The following is a 17,695-nucleotide window of genomic DNA, read 5'->3' on the forward strand; positions in this document are numbered from 1 at the left end:
TTCAAAGAATCCTGTTGTACTTGTTTGACTATTATGAGCAGTGTCTATCACTCAGATCATGTCTCTGTTTGACTTCAGTGATTCTAAAGATAACAAAATAAAACATACAGACAAAGATAAAAATAGCGAACAGATTTTTATTATTTTTATGAATTCTTCTGAAGATAAATCAATAAAAATAAGAGTTTATTTTATATCTGACTTGAAAAGATGCCGTCTTTCCTGCAAACAAGAATTAAATGTTATTGCCATGGCACTATACAATGCAGCTGCTTAATGCTCACATCAAAAAAACTGAATTTAGTGGAGAGTAAATTAATGATGCAAGAATTTGCTGAAGAAAAAGTGAGCCATAATGACCCTATCAAACTGTATGAGAGATTTGAGGGGTGATATGAGCTTTTTTTTTTTCTTTGTGCTTGTTATGCGTGTCTCTTCTACTTTTCATTAAATTGTTTCTATACTATTTGTCTGAGATCTAAGAAGTGTATTTCCTTGCATCAAAGAGTATCAGTTTATTTTTTAAGTGAATTATTAAGATTTGTTGCAGTTGCCTTACAAAGACTAATTTGAAATATCATAAAATGCAGGGTTTGTAAATATTAATTTGTTAATTAATTAATGAGTGTTTTATAACAAAATAATTTCAGTGGTTAAATGTGTCACTTATGGAGAGGACCGACAGTTGTATCACAGTTAACCACCTGGTCTGAGTTCAGTCATTTCTACCTTGACACAAAAGCATATTTTGTTTTTATTCATGTTTGCTTTTTTAGGTAAAAATGTACTCTTTTTTTCAGTTCCACAACCAGTTCAAAACTCTGAACAGTAGCTTAAAGTGTCCATATACAGACAACAATACATCAGTGTATCAGAATGTCAGGGAGTTGTTATCATCTGCCACCAGCAGCGAGAATATTTCTCATATAGTTTGTCAATTCAGTACACGCAAGAATATTTATATACCTCTATGTTTCATCCTCAATCAATTAGATTTTTTTACTCTTTAGTGCCAAAGTATACCAGTTGTCTCTTAATGCTTTATAAAAAGGTCACACTTAGACCTCAAAATGTCGTATTATAAACAAAAAACCATCAGTCTGATCTCATCTTAACCCACCCACCTTAGCAAGCACCCTCCAGTACGTTAAGGCAGGATGGAAAAACTTCTTCCAACGACAGAAACCATTAGCAGAACCAGACACATGTTAGACAGCCATCAACCCTGATGTCATTTTGTTATTGTACTTAATTGCCTTTATTACTGAATTTAACTGTATGTTTTGTCTAACCTCTTATTACCTCAACCATAAAGCAATTATATCAATAACTGTTTGTAATGGCTCGTCAGAGTTCATACACTTGTGCAATGTCTTCATTCAATACTGAAAATGCACTTTTAAAAAAGAAAAGACTCTGTTACTTATTTATGGTTGGCCCTTGTTGCAAAATTTATTCAAACTGTTAGAATTGAATAAAATCAATGAAAGTTATCTTGATTCCCTTCTCTTTTTTGATTTCTTTCCAGGAAAGGATCGAAGACCAGTTGAAACCTCGGCCCCCCAGCAACCCAGCCCAACCTGCCAGGCCTGACCTCCCAGAAGCTCCGTTGGTAGGACAAGAGCATCGTGTGATCTTACTTCAGGATCATGTGCCTGAGCCCGTAGAAGTTATGGGAGACCTTCACACTCGAACCTACCAGCTCAAAGATGATAAAACCTCGTACTTTGTTCGAACCAAAGCTGGAGCCCTTTGCTTCAGGCAAGGGACTGAGGTGGCTACTGCAAAGGAGTACTCTGGAAAAGCAGGGGGGTCTTTGACCAATGGAGGAGGTGAGGGTTCTAGAGCTGTGGCTGCTGGTCAACGGAAACCTCTGGAGGTTCAGCAACAGCCCTCTGTGGCTCCCAAAGCAAAGCCCAGAGCCAGGGGAAATGGGAAACGATTGGTCAAATGTGTGTGCCGGCCCGGGTGGCATGGACCTTACTGTGGAGTTCCCACCATGGTGTACCACTCCAATCTGCCAACCAAGGAGCGGCTGACACCAAGAGAGACCCCACGGAGGGTGATTAACGCAATCAATGTCAACCATGAGTTTGACCTGCTGCATGTTCGCTTTCAAGAGCTCGCCCAAGCCGTGGATCTGTTCCTCGTTTGTGAATCAAACTTTACTGCCTACGGAGAGAAACGGCCTCTGGGGTAAGTCTGCCTTTGGACGGGTGTGTGTTTGGAGGATTAGACAACCTGTAATAAAACCAAACACCCAAGATTAATTGGCCAAAAAAACTTGATTGACACCACTGTGGCAACCATACATTCTAAAAAAAAAAAAAAATGGACATCACTTTGCTCAGCTCAAAGTAAGGTCGCCACAAAAACTGCTCCCCCTGGTGACTGGCTGCAGTATAGGTCAAAAAATCTGACTCTCTAGTCAGATGGGCTGTGGTCAAAATTTAAAAAATTAATACACCTCTTGGAAATGTTTCTTACATCTGAGTGCTGTGGTTATTTGTAGATACCATTTGGCTGCCTTGTATTCAAGTCCTCTTTTCTCTGAAGAGTTATGTCTGTATGTGAAGATATGTCAGGAGGTAGAGCCAAAAAGTGATAAGACTCTTTAAAGATTTTTTTTTTTATTATTTTTGTCACCCTGGCTCCACTTAGATTCTCCCAGGGTCCCTCACAGTCTCTACTGTGCACTCCAATGGCGCAACCATGCTGTCCATTCTATATACTAGGGATGGCCAGATACCAATACCAGGTATCAGTATCCATCCGATACCAGCCTTTTTTCAAGGTATCGGTACTCCAAAAGGCTGCAGATACTAGCAGCAGATACTCAAGGCAAAAAACTCTTACGTCGAGCAAGTCCTCCTCGCCATTAGATGCTACTAATTGCTGCGGTTTAACACCACTGCAAATGTGCGCCAGGTCCTTTTCAGACAATATGAATGAACCAGGAAGAGTTAACAGTTAGACTTTTTTTATTTTGCACTTACGTTTACTTTAAAAAATACTAAAATTCTGCCAGTTGTTAGTTTTATTGTGCGCTTTCAATATATATTTTTTTTAATATTGATCAAAAAACTTCTAAACTCAGAGAGAGTTGTTTGTGTTTTATTTGGACTTAATGGTATAGTGACTGTGCAGTCTTTGATCAAAATGATCTGTCTCTGTTAATTGAAATTTTATGTATCAAAAGTACTAGAAGTATCGGTACTCGATATCGGTGAGTACTCAAGAAGAAGTGCTGGAACTGGTATCGGTCTGCACAAAAAGTGGTATCGAACATCCGTAGCTTATGGTCGCAACCCACAGCTAGTGTCAGGTTTCAGTGAGATGTGCTATCAAAGTGTGTGACTGTTGGATCAGAGCATGAAGCTTGGGGACTGAGTTAAAGTTTACACAAGGTCAAAGAGACCTCACAGACACAAGCTGGATACAGAAGCTATCCTTCTATCTGCCAGATAGCTATACATCAACCCTGAGACTGTTCAAGAGCATAACATAAGACTGGATAAATGCCCTGCTACGGCAGTTATTATGAAAATACATAACAAACCCACCCAAGATCAAAGTTGATTTGAAAAAGTTGTATAATCCTCAGCTGAGCTGCTCTGTGGCCATCAGCAACAACACTGTCTGACTGAACAGCGCTGTAAAAATGCGAGAAAGGCTCAGCAAACCGTTCAGCTGCATGCTGCACGACAGAATGTGAAGCACTTCATGGTGCTTAAACATAGTGGCTATGTTGTCATCAGGTCTTAATAGAGATATGAAGGTGTATTAAGTCTTCTATGTATTCCCATTATTTTTGTGATGCTACTGATGAGTGAGAGGTTGATGTTTGCATCTGCCAGTCTGTGTCTACAACAGACCTTCAAGCTCCTGAAGTATCAGGTTGTGAACAGAAATTACAGAAGTTCCTTTGGCAGCAACATAAAATGCCTCGAGGTAATTTTACAGCAAATTATGACGAGAGCAACATGATTGTCTCTGCATGCTGCCTCGGAGGAAGAGATTGGTGTGTTTAATCAGAGACTGTGACACAGCATGAAAATATACATGTTTGGTGTACAATCTTTTCTCGCTATGCCTTTTAACAGGTTAATAGAGTTCGCTCACTTTGGTGAATGGTTACTGTGTTTAAAGTGTAGAAAGGTTTCAAACAAGGACCTTTGTTGCCTATGTTTTTATTTAACAGCAGCAGCTTTGGAATTTGATTTCCTTTGCTCTTTGAAACGGCATTGTTTTTATTTATTCTGTTCTCTACAATGTGTAAGTCCTGCCTTCTTTTACACTGATCATCAAGCCTCAATGAACTTTTCAGTTATACTGAAGTTGCACTTTAAAAAAATTATCTCCCTTTAAAACACACGGAGTCAGTGAGTTTGCTGCTAATCAGCGTATACATCTTACAGCTGTGTGAGAGGAAGCAACTCATTAGGCAGTGGTCGTTAGCTGTAATCATGTCGACAGAAGGAGAAAAGTCGAATTTCACTTCCTTTTTCAACACTCTCACCCTGTTTGACCTCAACAATATGCCTGTTGAAATGCTGTACATGGGAAGTGTTGGCAGCTTGTGAAAGAAGAAAGGATTGTTTTTTTTTATTGTTTTCGTTACCTCCATTTCTCTTTTAGTGAACTGATTATTTTAATCAGAGAATATACGCTTTTAATCCAACAGGCTCTGTCACCGATTCAATACACTGAATTGTCGAAAAGGCTACATTCAGCAGGAACCGAGGTTTAAGCACACACTTTATGACCACCGACATCCAGTGTCAGCCCACCATTGGTCTGTCAACCTGGTGTGTCAGGGCTGGAAATCCTATTTCATTTTTACCGCTGTGTACAACAACAAGCATCTCATGGAGCCCTAAAAAACATGTTCTGAAATATTCAAAGCAGAATTTATAATGTTGGAGCCAGTTTTACAACCCTTCTCTTTCCTGCATTTGGCCCATGCATTGCTGCCTTTCTTGGAACAATCGCAGGGTGTCGACCACAGCGACAGGATGAAACTCAGCATGGATGTGGTCTGTGCACAATTTGCAAGTTCATGAACCTCACTGTGCAAGTGCTTGTCAAGTAAAGGATGCCAAAAAAAATATGGATTGTGTTCATCAAAAAATGCTTTATAGAGCCACTTGTGATAAAAATAAAAAAAACTCAACATACACAATCTCCTCTTTAAAAGTTACCTGTTAAAATGAGATACTGTGGCAAGGATTAAACTCTATCAACTTGTGAGAGTCTTTGATGACACACACTGTGTCAAGTGTAGAAGAAAGAAAAAGAACAGCTGCTCCTTGAATGAATGATAAAATGCATTAGAATCTAAATACAGCACTCATGAAAAATTATCTTTGGCGTTGAATAACTTGCAACTTCTTGACGTGTATGTCGTTTTTCTAGTTTCCTCAGGCTCCTCCTCAACGGTACGTATGACTACATACGTCACAAGATCCTCTACGTGTTCCTCGACCACTTCCCTGAGGGCGGTCGGCAGGATGGCTGGATCGCTGATGACTATTTGCGTACCTTTCTAACTCATAATGGCATGTCCAGGGTGGTGGGCACCAGAGCAGACGATGTCTTCGTAATAAATGATGCTGATGAAATCCCAGCTCATGAGGGCCTTCTTTTCCTCAAGCTATTTGATGGATGGACAGAGCCTTTTGCCATCCACATGCGCAAGGTAATGGAGAAACTTGTTTGTGGTTGGTTGGTTGGGTATCAGACATGAAGCTGATTTCCTTTTGGAATCACTTGTGCAGCTCTTTTTGCTTTTATCCTTGAGTTTTAAAAGCCTGAAAATGACATTTAACCAAGTGCTATGCTAATTTGTGCCTTTTTATTGGTCTCTTTTTCCTGACTTCTAGTCACTGTACGGGTTCTTCTGGAAGCAGTTCGGCTCTCTAGAGGTGGTTTCAGGTTGCACAGTGGGGATGCTCCGCGACGTCTACGATGGCGACGGAATCAAGCTCCGCCGTCGTGAGTATTACACCATGCCAGGTTTCCGTAAGTACGAGAACGACACGGGCCACATCCTGGTGCAGTGGTCTGTGGGCAGCCCCTTCCACTTTGCCGGGTGGCACTGCTCTTGGTGTTTCACGCCAGAGGGGATCTACTTTAAGCTGGTGTCAGCGCAGAATGGAGATTTCCCACGATGGGGTGACTACGAGGACAAACGCGACCTCAACTACATTCGGGATCTGATCAGGACGGGGGGCTGGTTCGATGGCTCCCTGCAGGAATATCCCCCTGTGGACCCCAAAGAACACATGTACGCTCCGAAGTACATGTTGGAGCACTATGACAGGTACCGCTACCTCCTGGAGAACCCTTACAGCAAAGTGTCAAGACTGAATGAGGGCTAGGGGTTCAGCTGAGACGAGCTATGTGAAATTACTTGGAAGGCTCAAGTGAGGCCTCAGCACTGAGTTAATGGGTGCAGAATGGTACTGATGAACTGGATCTCCCATTGCTGAGATACTTGTGTAATTTCATCAGGCAGCACTGATGTTGCAGGGACTCAAAATCTCTTAAAAATCATAATTTTGGGGTCAAAAGGGAACACTGAATAACATCAAACATGGTTTTACTAAGAGATCTTTGAGAGGATTCAACCACTGGATAAACAGAATCATAGATTTCCTCAACCCTCCCCTTTTTGGGGGAGGAGCCAAGCTGTCACTCTATTCGTCACCTGCCCCCTGTCCACCCTTTCCTCATCCGAGCCAATACGCCTGCTGTCTGAGAGCATGAGGCCACTTTGAAAGCAAAGTTGCAGCCATGTGCAGCCAGAGGAGCACAGAGAAGTAAAAGTGAAGGATTGTTTGTCTGTTTGTTTGTTTACGTCTGTCTGTCTGTGTTGGTTAAAGTTTACAGACAGGCTGATATTCCCATTTCACTCTCTGCCTACAAATGTCTTCCTGTCTTATCTGGTGACCTCTTTTTGGAACCAGATGTTCAGATTTGTATTATTTTTGGGTCTCAGTAGAAAATGTTAAACAGCGTTTGAACCCTGCTGGAGTGTATCCACTGCCAAACAAGAAGGAATGACTTGATGGAGAGGTTTCAGCTCATCCATGTTCCCTCACTTATCCACATGCACCTTACCCTCCTCTGTCTGTGTGTTTGTTTCAAAAAAGTGTGTGTGGTCTGTCTTTGTGTCATGTTTCAAGGCTCCGGGCTGTGAACAGGGGACAAGATCAGCGTAGAGGAAATGGAAAGCAAGAAAGAATCATCCAGGGAGGAAACAGGGAGATGAGAAAACAGCACAACTCAGACAGAAAGAGGAGAGTAATGAGTGAGGAAGAGAGCAGTGATGAAAAGGAAAGAAAAGGAGGCTCTCTCTCAATGCTGTTCCCCACAGTGTCTGCGGGTACATGAGTGTTGCAGGAATGACTGTGCAGAATGCGTGCTCCCCTCGGGCAGTTCTGAATACATCACGCTTCCTTCATGGCATCCGAGGCAGATGAAACTTGCTGTTATTGTTTGTCCAATGAGAACAATCAAGGCGAGCTGGGGGGAATGACTGCCCTTCCGTTTTGTCTTGCAGTCTATCTGGCAGCAGAGATGACTTTGTTTCCTTGGAAACTAAAGTGTGAGAAAGATGGGATGAGTGTTTTTAAAGATGAGTGGGTGGGTTCACATCAGGAAACGAGTTGCAGTATTAGGACGAGGTCAAATACGCCTCCTTGGATTAAATATTCGTCTCTCTCAGCTGTCAGTCACTCTGAGAATTCACTTTGAGTCTCACTGCCGTTCTGTTGTGCTTCTGCTCCTGAGCTTCATTTGGAGGCATTCATTCTCTCTTGTTAGAAAGTTATTCAAATGTTCTTTTTTCTCTATCCAAAAAGTTTTAATCTCTTACTCTTCCTGTAACTTTTTTCCACACACGTACACCCACTCTCACACTCCATTTTGGGTGTGTATCTCTTTCCTCTAAATCCTCTCAAGAATTCAGCCTGTTTAAATAATAGGGGACGTATTTATCTCTTCTCTGCCTCATTTCTCCCACTGTCTCTACAGGACAGGGCAGGGCAGCAGTAACCATGACGATACCTTCCCTGTGCACACAGATCAGTATCAACTGAACATTCAGGCACGAGTGCTCATGCCTCTTGCCGTCTCCCTGCCATAGGCGGCTGTCAGTGTGGCTGAATGCCTAAATCCCCACCCTGCATCATTTGGCAGAGGTTTCTGGACAACTTTGAGTGCATATTTTCCTCCATGGGTGTGTGTCATGTGGCTGTCAATGGGGTGGAGGGCTGACTGGGTTACTGCTTATCAAAGGCGAAGGACTTATATTAAAAGTGATCATAAATATTCTAGGGAGAGGTGAGGAAAGAAGGATGCAGCAGACATATACCAATCAAAAGCTGATTGATATTTTTTTCCTTTTAGTTATTTATTGACTGTGTCCACCATCTGCTTCTTTGAAGCCTCTGTGGGCTACTGTTTACCTCAGCTTCAGGCTAGATGCTTTTTCAAAGCAAACAGCTCCTCAGGAGAAATAAAAAAAGTTTTGTAGATAAACTTTTTAAATTGCTGAAGGATGAGGATAAGACTCAGTTGGATTTAAACCCTGAAGTGGAAAGTAGATAGTCAGTTGCTTTAATTTTACTTTGAAAAATAAAGAAAGACGGACACAGAACTACTTAGCAAGGATGTAGAGGGTCCTCTTTCTTATCTATGTTGTCCGTATTGTCCACTTAAACCTCTAACCTGTTGACTTTAAGTCTGTCTCTGCTCATTATGATTGCTTTATTTTGAAAATCAACCGATATTTAATGTTGTTTAGATGTCTTGTGTGATAGTTCAGGAGGGCTCCTAGCAGCCAGATCTGAAATGAAGGCAGAATGCAATAGAGCAAGGCCAGTGGAAGCTAACGTATTGAATTGAATTGTTATGTGCCAGATACAGTGCTGTGGTGCAGCAGAGACAAATATGAATTTGGTAGAATTTAGATATGAAATGTATGTAGAAACTTCTTCATTTAGAGTGAGGGTGTTTGTCTTTTGGTCCATCGCTCTGCTGTGTGAGAAGTAGATTTCCCAAAAGGCTGCTGACAGTTGTAGCAGTCTGTGCTGCTGCCTCAGTAGCAGTTCGGTCTGTGGTGGCAGCTCTTTGAGGTTGGAGCCAAACTTTCACAAATGAAGAAGTGCTGCAGTGAAACAAGCTCTGGGGATGATTTGACATGAGGCGATAGAGGAGAAAACAAAAAGACTGGAAGTGAAACTGTTTCAATCCAAAACCTGATTTCTCCAGAAAATATGACAAATAACTTAGGTTATTTTAGCTGTCTGCTTTAAGTGGGACTACCAAAGAGTCTGACTTCAGAGTGTTAACATAAAGAAAAATTTCCTCCTCAGACTCACAGGCTTTAAAACACAGCCATGTGTAGACTCACTCTTGTGGTGGGAAATAAGTCTGGATGCATGTGAAATTTGAATAAGTGCTTTATCGTTTAACGGCATCCAAAATGTAGCCACAGGGTTGTCTGTTCAATCCCATCAAGATTTGAAGATTTGGGTTGTGTGTGTGTGTGTGTGTGTGTGTGTGTTTATGTTACAGCTCTGCATAGAGGCATTTAACCAGAGTTAACTCTCAACCTTCTGCTTACTGCAATCAAGCTGCACATTTGGCCAGCTGCATCTGCATGTTGCTTCTCACTTTTAGAGCCATGTGTGTCTCTGTGTTTGTGCTAGATAGGAGAAAGTGATTCATGCCAGATAAGGGCGTCTGGCTGGCTGAAAGCTGAGCCAAGGTTACTTCATTCGGCCTGTTGCCCCTTATAGCCATGGCAACAATCCTCTAGATGGATTCCTGACATCCATAACAGCCTGAAGTCATCAGCCCAGAAAGCTGACCAATAGGATTAGAGGTGAGGGGAATGCAAGCAGGGGGATGATGGAAGAAAATGTTTAAAGTGTTTTCTTCCTATATTTCAGCCACACCTCCCTGGAGTGAACATGCTACACCTCATAAGTCACTGCAGAAGAAAGAATGGTGTCACACACACATAAAACACAGTTTACCAGCACACATACACCTTTTGTTTTCCATTTTGGAAGTTTGTTATTGTTTTTAAGGATACAGAAGTAGGAAACCTGGACGGATGACGAGGATATATTTTGGGATCAAGCAGAGAGAAATTTGGGAACAACAGTTCTGTTTTAAATAAATAAGCCGAGCCTTGATGACTTCAGCGTAAGGAGAGACACTTTGGAATTAATCTTTCCCAGTGACAGGCTTATTGGCGGTGACACAAGGAAGAAGAGGGAGGTAATCAGCTGGACAAAACAAGCTTTGATTTTTCACTTTGATGGGGGGAAAGTCATCACAGAGTTGAAATGAAAACCATCCATTTGAGAGGGGACAGATGATCATTAATGTTAAAGGAAATCTTTGAGCATGTAACTCAGAGGAGGTGGTGTTAAACAGTTTAGATCTGTGTTTTTCACCTCACAGCTCATTATGGCTTTACTATATTTGAGAGCCAGCTAGGAGGCATTGTTTGCTACTCATTAAAACTCTAGCTGACATCAAAGAACCAAAACACAGGCCAATGATAGACTTAAAGAGGTTGCTAAGGATTTTTTGAGGCAGAATTGTGAGTTATTGGCAAATTAAAGGTCATACATTGTGCAAAAATCACTTTAAGTCTTTTAGTGAAATTTGTGGGTCTTTGGCTTTCCTCCCAGCCCACAAAATGTGACATTCAATAACCAAACCTGTAGTTAGTCGTGCTTGTGAATGTAAAATCCTGACCTAAAACAAGCTGTTTGGAAATTCCGGGGTTTGCCGACGTCAGCGATTCCCTTTTTTGACTAATCAGGAGCAAGTCTGACCTGATTGGTCCACCTGAGCAGATACCCCCAGCCCTGTAGCTACTTCAGAGAAACTCTAACCCAAACAGTAATGTCTATGTAAAAGTATACTCAGTCTAGAAATTTTTTTGCAACACGTGTGCTTCAGATGGAAAATTGTACCATTCATTAACCAGTAACTGATTTTCAGTAAAGAAGGAAAATATGATGACTCATTACAGCCTTTAAAGTCATAAGATGCGACTTCTCATCAAGATCAGTATTTTTTCAGGCTTTCTGACTACAAATAATCCGCAACCAACTTGGCGGCTTGCTTCAGGTGATTGAAAAGATAGAAGGAACAAATTGAGCAGGAAATGCAAACCTGCGAACGAGATGGAGCAATACCTCTGCAGACGTTTGCAGAGATTTGGGAATCGAGTTGCTAGGAAACAGATTGGGACCGTCTTTTGTCCTTTCAGCTGTTGATATTGGCAACATGAAAACCAAACTGAACCCATTTGGGAGGTTAATCTTGGAAAGTGGAGTGGTCTTAACTGGGGATTTGGGTGCTCTCAGAGTGCTCACCTTGTTGTGCAGGTTTGCTGCAGCACAATGCGTTAGACTGTTGGAGTATTCAGTTTATAGAACATAAAACATATTACCGCCATTTTATCTATAAGTGTATCTTTACATGACACACTTTCTTGAAACACTTTCATTTAAGCTTTTTGGCTCCATTCTCATGTTTAAATTATTTACCTTAAGACTTGAGGGGGGATGTATTACGTAGGATCTTGCCACAGTTGAGCTATCCTCAGTAACCATGGGGTCCTACATTGACCACAATGCAATTGAACAGCATTTTGCTATCATAGACTGTATAAAACATGGACGTGGTCTCGCCGACGTCACCCATCTGTCTGAAACGGAAATTGAAGTCACATTGGCTATAGAGGCCATATTGGTAGTGGCAAGGGCTTCGCCTACAGCCATAGGGCGCCTCCCGGTCACGTGACCCTCAGCTGTGCCTCTTATTGGGGGAGCTTGTGATCTTAATATCCTCTGAACGGCCCAGTTAGAAAAAAAATTCACCCCCCGCACAGTGGGTGCTGGTAGTAAAATTAGCAATTCAGACAGGCGAGGTTTTTTGAACCAGGCTGTAAATAGGTTAATTTCTTCTTTGAAAACGGCTTTTTTTGGCTTGGTGTGTATGTGACTTCTGGTACTTCCGGAGCCAGCCTCAAGCAAACACTCGAGAAACAGCAGATTTTAGCACTTTCGCATTGTCTCATATTCTCAGACCAGAGGTTGCTGCCTGTTTGCTATTGAAAGAAAACTATTCATTCTTATATCTGTCTTCAGGGGTGTGTTTCCCCCTCACCACCATCACCTCCTCAACAATCACCCCCCATCTGTTGTTGTGCTTGGCAGAGCGGCAAACTTGCTGCCTGTCGACATGGCTAACATGCCTTCACAGCTCTGGCCTACCGCCAGCCCTGTGGCTCCTACTGATTGATCTTTTCCAAGAAACACTCGAGGCAAGGCGGCCGGAAATCAAAAAAGACTGTGTGGGGGTGCAGAAGAAGGGGGTCATTTTACCAGGATCCCTCTGAGAAGCTGTTTATCTTTTTTTCTGTGGCTCCCACTTAAATGTGGAATGTGTGGAAACCTTAACAAAACAGAACTTAAAGTGTAAAAGTCATTATTTACAACCACAGTGACACTTGAAATTACGTGTTAATAAGAACCAGCAAACCCCTCTTATCACAGCATCAGGAATCTGCTGCTGTTGTGGTCTTGGCTGTAAACATGTTGTTATTCTCTTTGTGTAAGCAACGGAAAGCATTCACATTCCTCTAGCTGAGCAATCACCTCAACGCCAACAGCTGCAACAAAGTGTCACAACTGATTGGAAAGAACTTGGTGCTGGTAACCACACAACAAGTGCAATACTTTGGCCCACCAGCTTGTTTTAAGGACAACTTTTTTTTTTCTGATACAAAACTGAAAGCAGCCTGTTGATCAGGTAGAGATAACCATCTTTAAAAAATGTGTCTTAGTACAATACGCCTTATCCAAAAAGAGTTCTTTAATTTCAAGTTAAGTGGCTTCAGGGTCGTAAAATAACCTTGGCCACCCTAAGAAGAAATATTAGAGGCAGGTGGGTTGAGGTAACAACATACTTTTGGATAACACCAGGGAAAGTACTGTGGTCTTTATTGTATTAAAAGTGAAATGTGGAACAGAGATACTTGTAATTCTATATGAAAGTTTACCACTGAAGTCTTTATGGACTGACACATACTTTCCATTGCCAGATGAGTTTCTAGGAGACAGCTACATTTAGTGCAGTACAGTGCTACAGTAGTGTGTCCAGCGAGGGGACCAGGGGTGGTATGAGCCCTTAAAATCACAATGCTTTAATCAAACCAAGTATGCAGGCTTTGTTGTTGAGGGTTTAAAGGTAGATTTTTTTCAATGTTGAGGTGGCACACTTCTGCTGTGACTACTTTGAAGTTTCTCTGATGACCTTTGAGCTATTTGTGGAGCACACCAACTTTGATTCTGACGCCCTTCATGTGTGACAGATGTAAACAAGACCATCAGAATGAAGACAGGCTGTTTTTGTGTTGTCAGTTTGAATGCCTTTAAAAGCTGCCAGGTAGGTGTCAGTTCACTGGAAGGCTGCAACTACAGGGCTGTATTTTTAATTTTTATTATTATTATTATTATTATTATTATTATTATTATTATTATTATTATTATTATTATAATTATTATTATTGTTATTATTATTATTATTATTCCCCACAGCCAAGTTTTTTACTGAGTGGTACTTTTAAGAGAAAGCAGGATGATAACACACATTTATAGGAGATCAGCAGAGATAAGAGGTACAGCATTGTCCCAAGGGGTCGCTAAATTCAATATAACCCAAAAGTTCCAGGAGCTTTAAATTGAAACTTTGGCCAAATATGGCCCTCAGGAATTAAGTGTGGAAAGTTTTAGGGTTGCTTCCTTGTTAAGTCAAGGTTAAGACGTATCAGACTTCTGTGTTTGTAGCTATAGGAGGTTTTGTAGAAACAGGTAAAGCCAAACTTCGACAAAAGAGTGTCTCCCTTCCTTTTCAGAATTACTTTCCACCCTCTGCGGAGACCAAGAACCTTCTTTTTGTTTATGTGACTTTTTAATAAGTTAATCAACTGGGCGTAGTCCAGTTCTCGTCAGTAGAGAAGCCAAGTTTTGTAAAAGCATGCTGGGAAATAATTTGTCCTTTAACACGTGGACATGGATTTTAATTCAGGGAAGAAACAGCTCACATTATGCAGAGGTTTAGTAGCAGTGTGAAAATGAAACTGGGCATAGATGAAATGAGGACAGGGTCACGGCTTGTGTCCTGCTGTATCTGAAAAATGTGTCTAGAATTTAAAACAAAAGAAGAGGTGTGTGTGTGTGTGTGTGTGTGTGTGTGTGTGTGTGTGTGTGTGTGTGTGTGTGTGTGTGTGTGTGTGTGTGTGTGTGTGTGTGTGTGTGTGTGTGTGTGTGTGTGTGTGTGTGTGTCATAAGACTTCTGAATCTAGGAGAGATTACTGGCTGCGGGGTTTGTGCAGGATGAGTTTGGTCGGCGAGTCCATATGTTGTGACACAACAGATCAAAAAGATGAAAGTCAGTGTGGGGCTGCAGAGACAGATGGACACAGAGACACATACGAGCAAGTAAAAGTCAGGCTCGCAGGCAGGCTGACACCTGGCTGCAGATCAAATGCTATCAGACACTGGAGGGAAGAGATCAGTGTTTGTTTGTGTCCTGCTGTGTGTGTTTGACTGAGCAACACAGCCAAGAGTATATAGACACCACCAACAAGTGACGGTACTCCCCTTATTCTCTCATTGGTGTGTGTTTTCAGTAAATTTTCAATATCACATTCTACATTTCTACAGGTAAGAAAAGATAAAGGAAGATCTGTCATCACCCCAGCTCTGCTGCATGTTTGTGTTCTCATTGTGCCTTTTTTGAGCCATGCCAACATCCCATCATCTTCAATTTACTTAAACTACACTTTTTATTCAGCTCTGTGGAGACTTCCAAGTTCACATAAGTTTCTATTGAAATCACACTGTTGAGTGACATGAAAACCATGTGATATGACTTATGTGTGACTTTGTGCATCATAGGTATCACACTTTAGGTGTTGTTGTGCATTGCCAAGAGAAGGGGTAACACCCACCCTAAAAGCTGGACTCCAGCACCCACATGGTTGTGGTATTTGTGCACACCAAGTTAATTTATCATTTTGATGCCATCTCATAAATTGAAAAGGTGGGAAAGAAAGCCATTTTAAAAGTGAAATAACCCCTACTTTTCACACAGTGGTGGAGTTTAAAGTATCTATTTAGAATATAATCAGCCATATTTAGAAGCTGATTACTAACACGTGTTTTCAAGGCCTTTAAGTCTGCCCTGTATTCATTCTGGGTCGGACTTCGTGGTAACAGTCTGTGGAATGCTTCTTCCTGTTTCATGCCTTCAAGGCCAAAGTGAGGTCCATAAAGAGATGGTTTTTCCTAGCTTGATGTGGAACAATTTGACTGGCCTGTACACCCCCCTGACCTCAGCTCCATGCAACACCTCTGGGGTAAATTAATATCTGCTCTTGTGGGAGAAAATCGCTGTGGTCTGGTCCCACAGTATTGTTTCAGTCCTGCATAGGATGGTGTCAGCTGTTAAAACTGCATTTTTTTTTTAAAATGAGATGTTTGATAGTAGACAAGCCTGGCTTTCAGAAGTTTTCTTCTACATTTCCGTATTTATGTCCGTCTGTGTGTGATGCACTTTGAAATACACGCTTTTTATACCCACATTGCCCTGACACTCACCATCCCTCAGCGGCCCGACCTAAACTGAGACAGAGAAATAGAAAGAGGGGGATTGAGCGGGTGTCTGGGTCAGACAAAGGCATATGAAGGGAAGTCAGACAGAGAGTGGAAAGTGAGAGAGAGCCTCCAGAGGGGTTTCAATTCCCTGCAATCAGAAACAGAGATGGAGAGAATAGAGGAGCAACTGACACAAACAAACCAACTTAACCTTTTCTCTCCCATTCTATTTTTTTTTTTTTTTTGCACTCTTTTGCTCTTTTTGTTAAGTCAATCAGTTTGTCTTTCTTCTTATTTTGAACATTTTGGTGAAAGCCTTGGAAACAGATGGAATGTTTTTTGTCTGTTTTTATATTTAACTTTGATTTTGTACTTTTGTGTAACTTTATCCACTTGGCAGCTTGACATTTAATGTCTTTTTAGGCCGTTAGAGTGTGTGTGTGTGTGTGTGTGTGTGTGTGTGTGTGTGTGTGTGTGTGTGTGTGTGTGTGTGTGTGTGTGTGTGTGTGTGTGTGTGTGTGTGTGTGTGTGTGTGTGTGTGTGTGTGTGTGTTCGAGCTCATAAGCACTGTCTTAGTCTACTGCTCAAAAACTCTAACTCCACCTCAACCATCCTTTACCTTCTTGGAAAGTAAAAAAGGAAACCTGTGGCAGATGTCATGTTCTGCTCTCTGTGACCTTGCAAGTGATGAGATCTGTTTTGAGTTTTTTTAAGCTGTTTTATTTACATCTTAGGATTTATCCACAAGCACTTTGCAGACAACAAAAAATTACAACAAACAGGCATTTATACACACACACACACACAGAGTACAGCCTCTGTTTTTTTTTACTGTGCTCTGATTGTGTCCTCCGCTCGTCACACAGTCACACTACTGTAGCCGCTCTGTTTGGGCCCTCACTGTTATGCGATCGCCATAAAGGCTGGCCATTGTGTATCCCAAAAACTTTTTTTGTCGTCATTGAGCCACTCAGAACCAGTTTGGGCCAGATCACATGACCCTGAGAGGAACCCAGACAAAAAAAAAAAAACAAAAAACTGCAAACATGATAGGTTTTTCTTTGTTGAAATGTGTCTTGTTTGAAAAAGAGTTGGTACCATTTTGATGCTCCTTTTATTTGCCTTTTTTTTTTTTTTTCCTTTTTTGTCACTGATATCATTTGCATTTTTTCTTCACTAGACAAGTTCTAAAATATGGAAAAAAGGAAAAAAGGAACTGTATCAGAAAAAGCTTCTTATTTATGTTGCATGCTGAAAAGCAGACGTTACTTATGCCTCTTCGAATCATGAATTGCACCTTAATGTTTTTGTTTTTTCTTTTATGCTTATACTATAATGGGGGATGTATCTGTTTACTTACTAAGTGAGGTATCTGTTAATTTTTCAGGCAATGTACTGTTTTGTAAAACAGGGTCATAAATCTGCTTCATAATGTTGGTTTTCTTTTGTAGTTGATTCATTTACTGGTGTTTGTTGGCTTTGTTTTGTAGCGTCATAGTTGGGCCTGAGTTTTGTGAACATATAAAGAGTCCAAGATATTTTCAAATAAATGTGTCTTGTTAAGCTTTTTTTTTAAAATGCCAAACCTTAAAACTACAACTTCTGAAGGAACAAACATAAAATAAAATATGATCTGTATTATAAGAAACCCAATCATTTCAAATTTATGAATTATAGTTAGTGGTCCCGGGATGAAAAATAAAAATCCTCTGTTTTCGATAAGTTGTAGAGATGAAAAACCTTTATTCTTTTGTAGCAGGCACATGGTCTCTTATTGCTCCAGAATGAAATTGTGAGAAATGACTTGATATATTTGTTGCATAATGAAGCCTTTTCCACACATGCATTTGCATACACACTGGCCTTTTCCCCTACAGTGACCACTAGGGGGCACCCTGGCTGTTCTGTCACATCCAGACAAACACTTGTACTGCTTTCTGTCCTTCCTGTCCTTGAATGAGGGACTCATCAGTGACTGAAAGTGCAGTATTCTTTTTAAC

At 41.1% G+C, this 17,695-nt stretch overlaps 1 protein-coding gene across 1 annotated transcript in view; it reads left to right on the plus strand.

The window, feature by feature from the left end:
• Positions 1–16,375, plus strand: part of mgat3b (beta-1,4-mannosyl-glycoprotein 4-beta-N-acetylglucosaminyltransferase b) — a 75,389-nt gene extending 59,014 nt beyond the window's left edge. Inside the window, exons 3-5 of the mRNA XM_074686935.1 lie at positions 1,529–2,196; positions 5,416–5,698; positions 5,883–16,375. Coding sequence (XP_074543036.1) covers positions 1,529–2,196; positions 5,416–5,698; positions 5,883–6,380 — 1,449 coding nt within the window. The 3' untranslated portion in view covers positions 6,381–16,375. The remainder of the gene's footprint in view (positions 1–1,528; positions 2,197–5,415; positions 5,699–5,882) is intronic.
• The last annotated feature ends 1,320 nt before the right edge of the window (positions 16,376–17,695 follow it).

This window comes from Halichoeres trimaculatus, unplaced genomic scaffold (genome assembly GCF_033239565.1).
Source record: "Halichoeres trimaculatus isolate MK-OKI-2021-1 unplaced genomic scaffold, fHalTri1.1 fHalTri1_scaffold_2, whole genome shotgun sequence".
In the NCBI taxonomy this organism is placed as follows: Eukaryota; Metazoa; Chordata; class Actinopteri; order Labriformes; family Labridae; genus Halichoeres; species Halichoeres trimaculatus.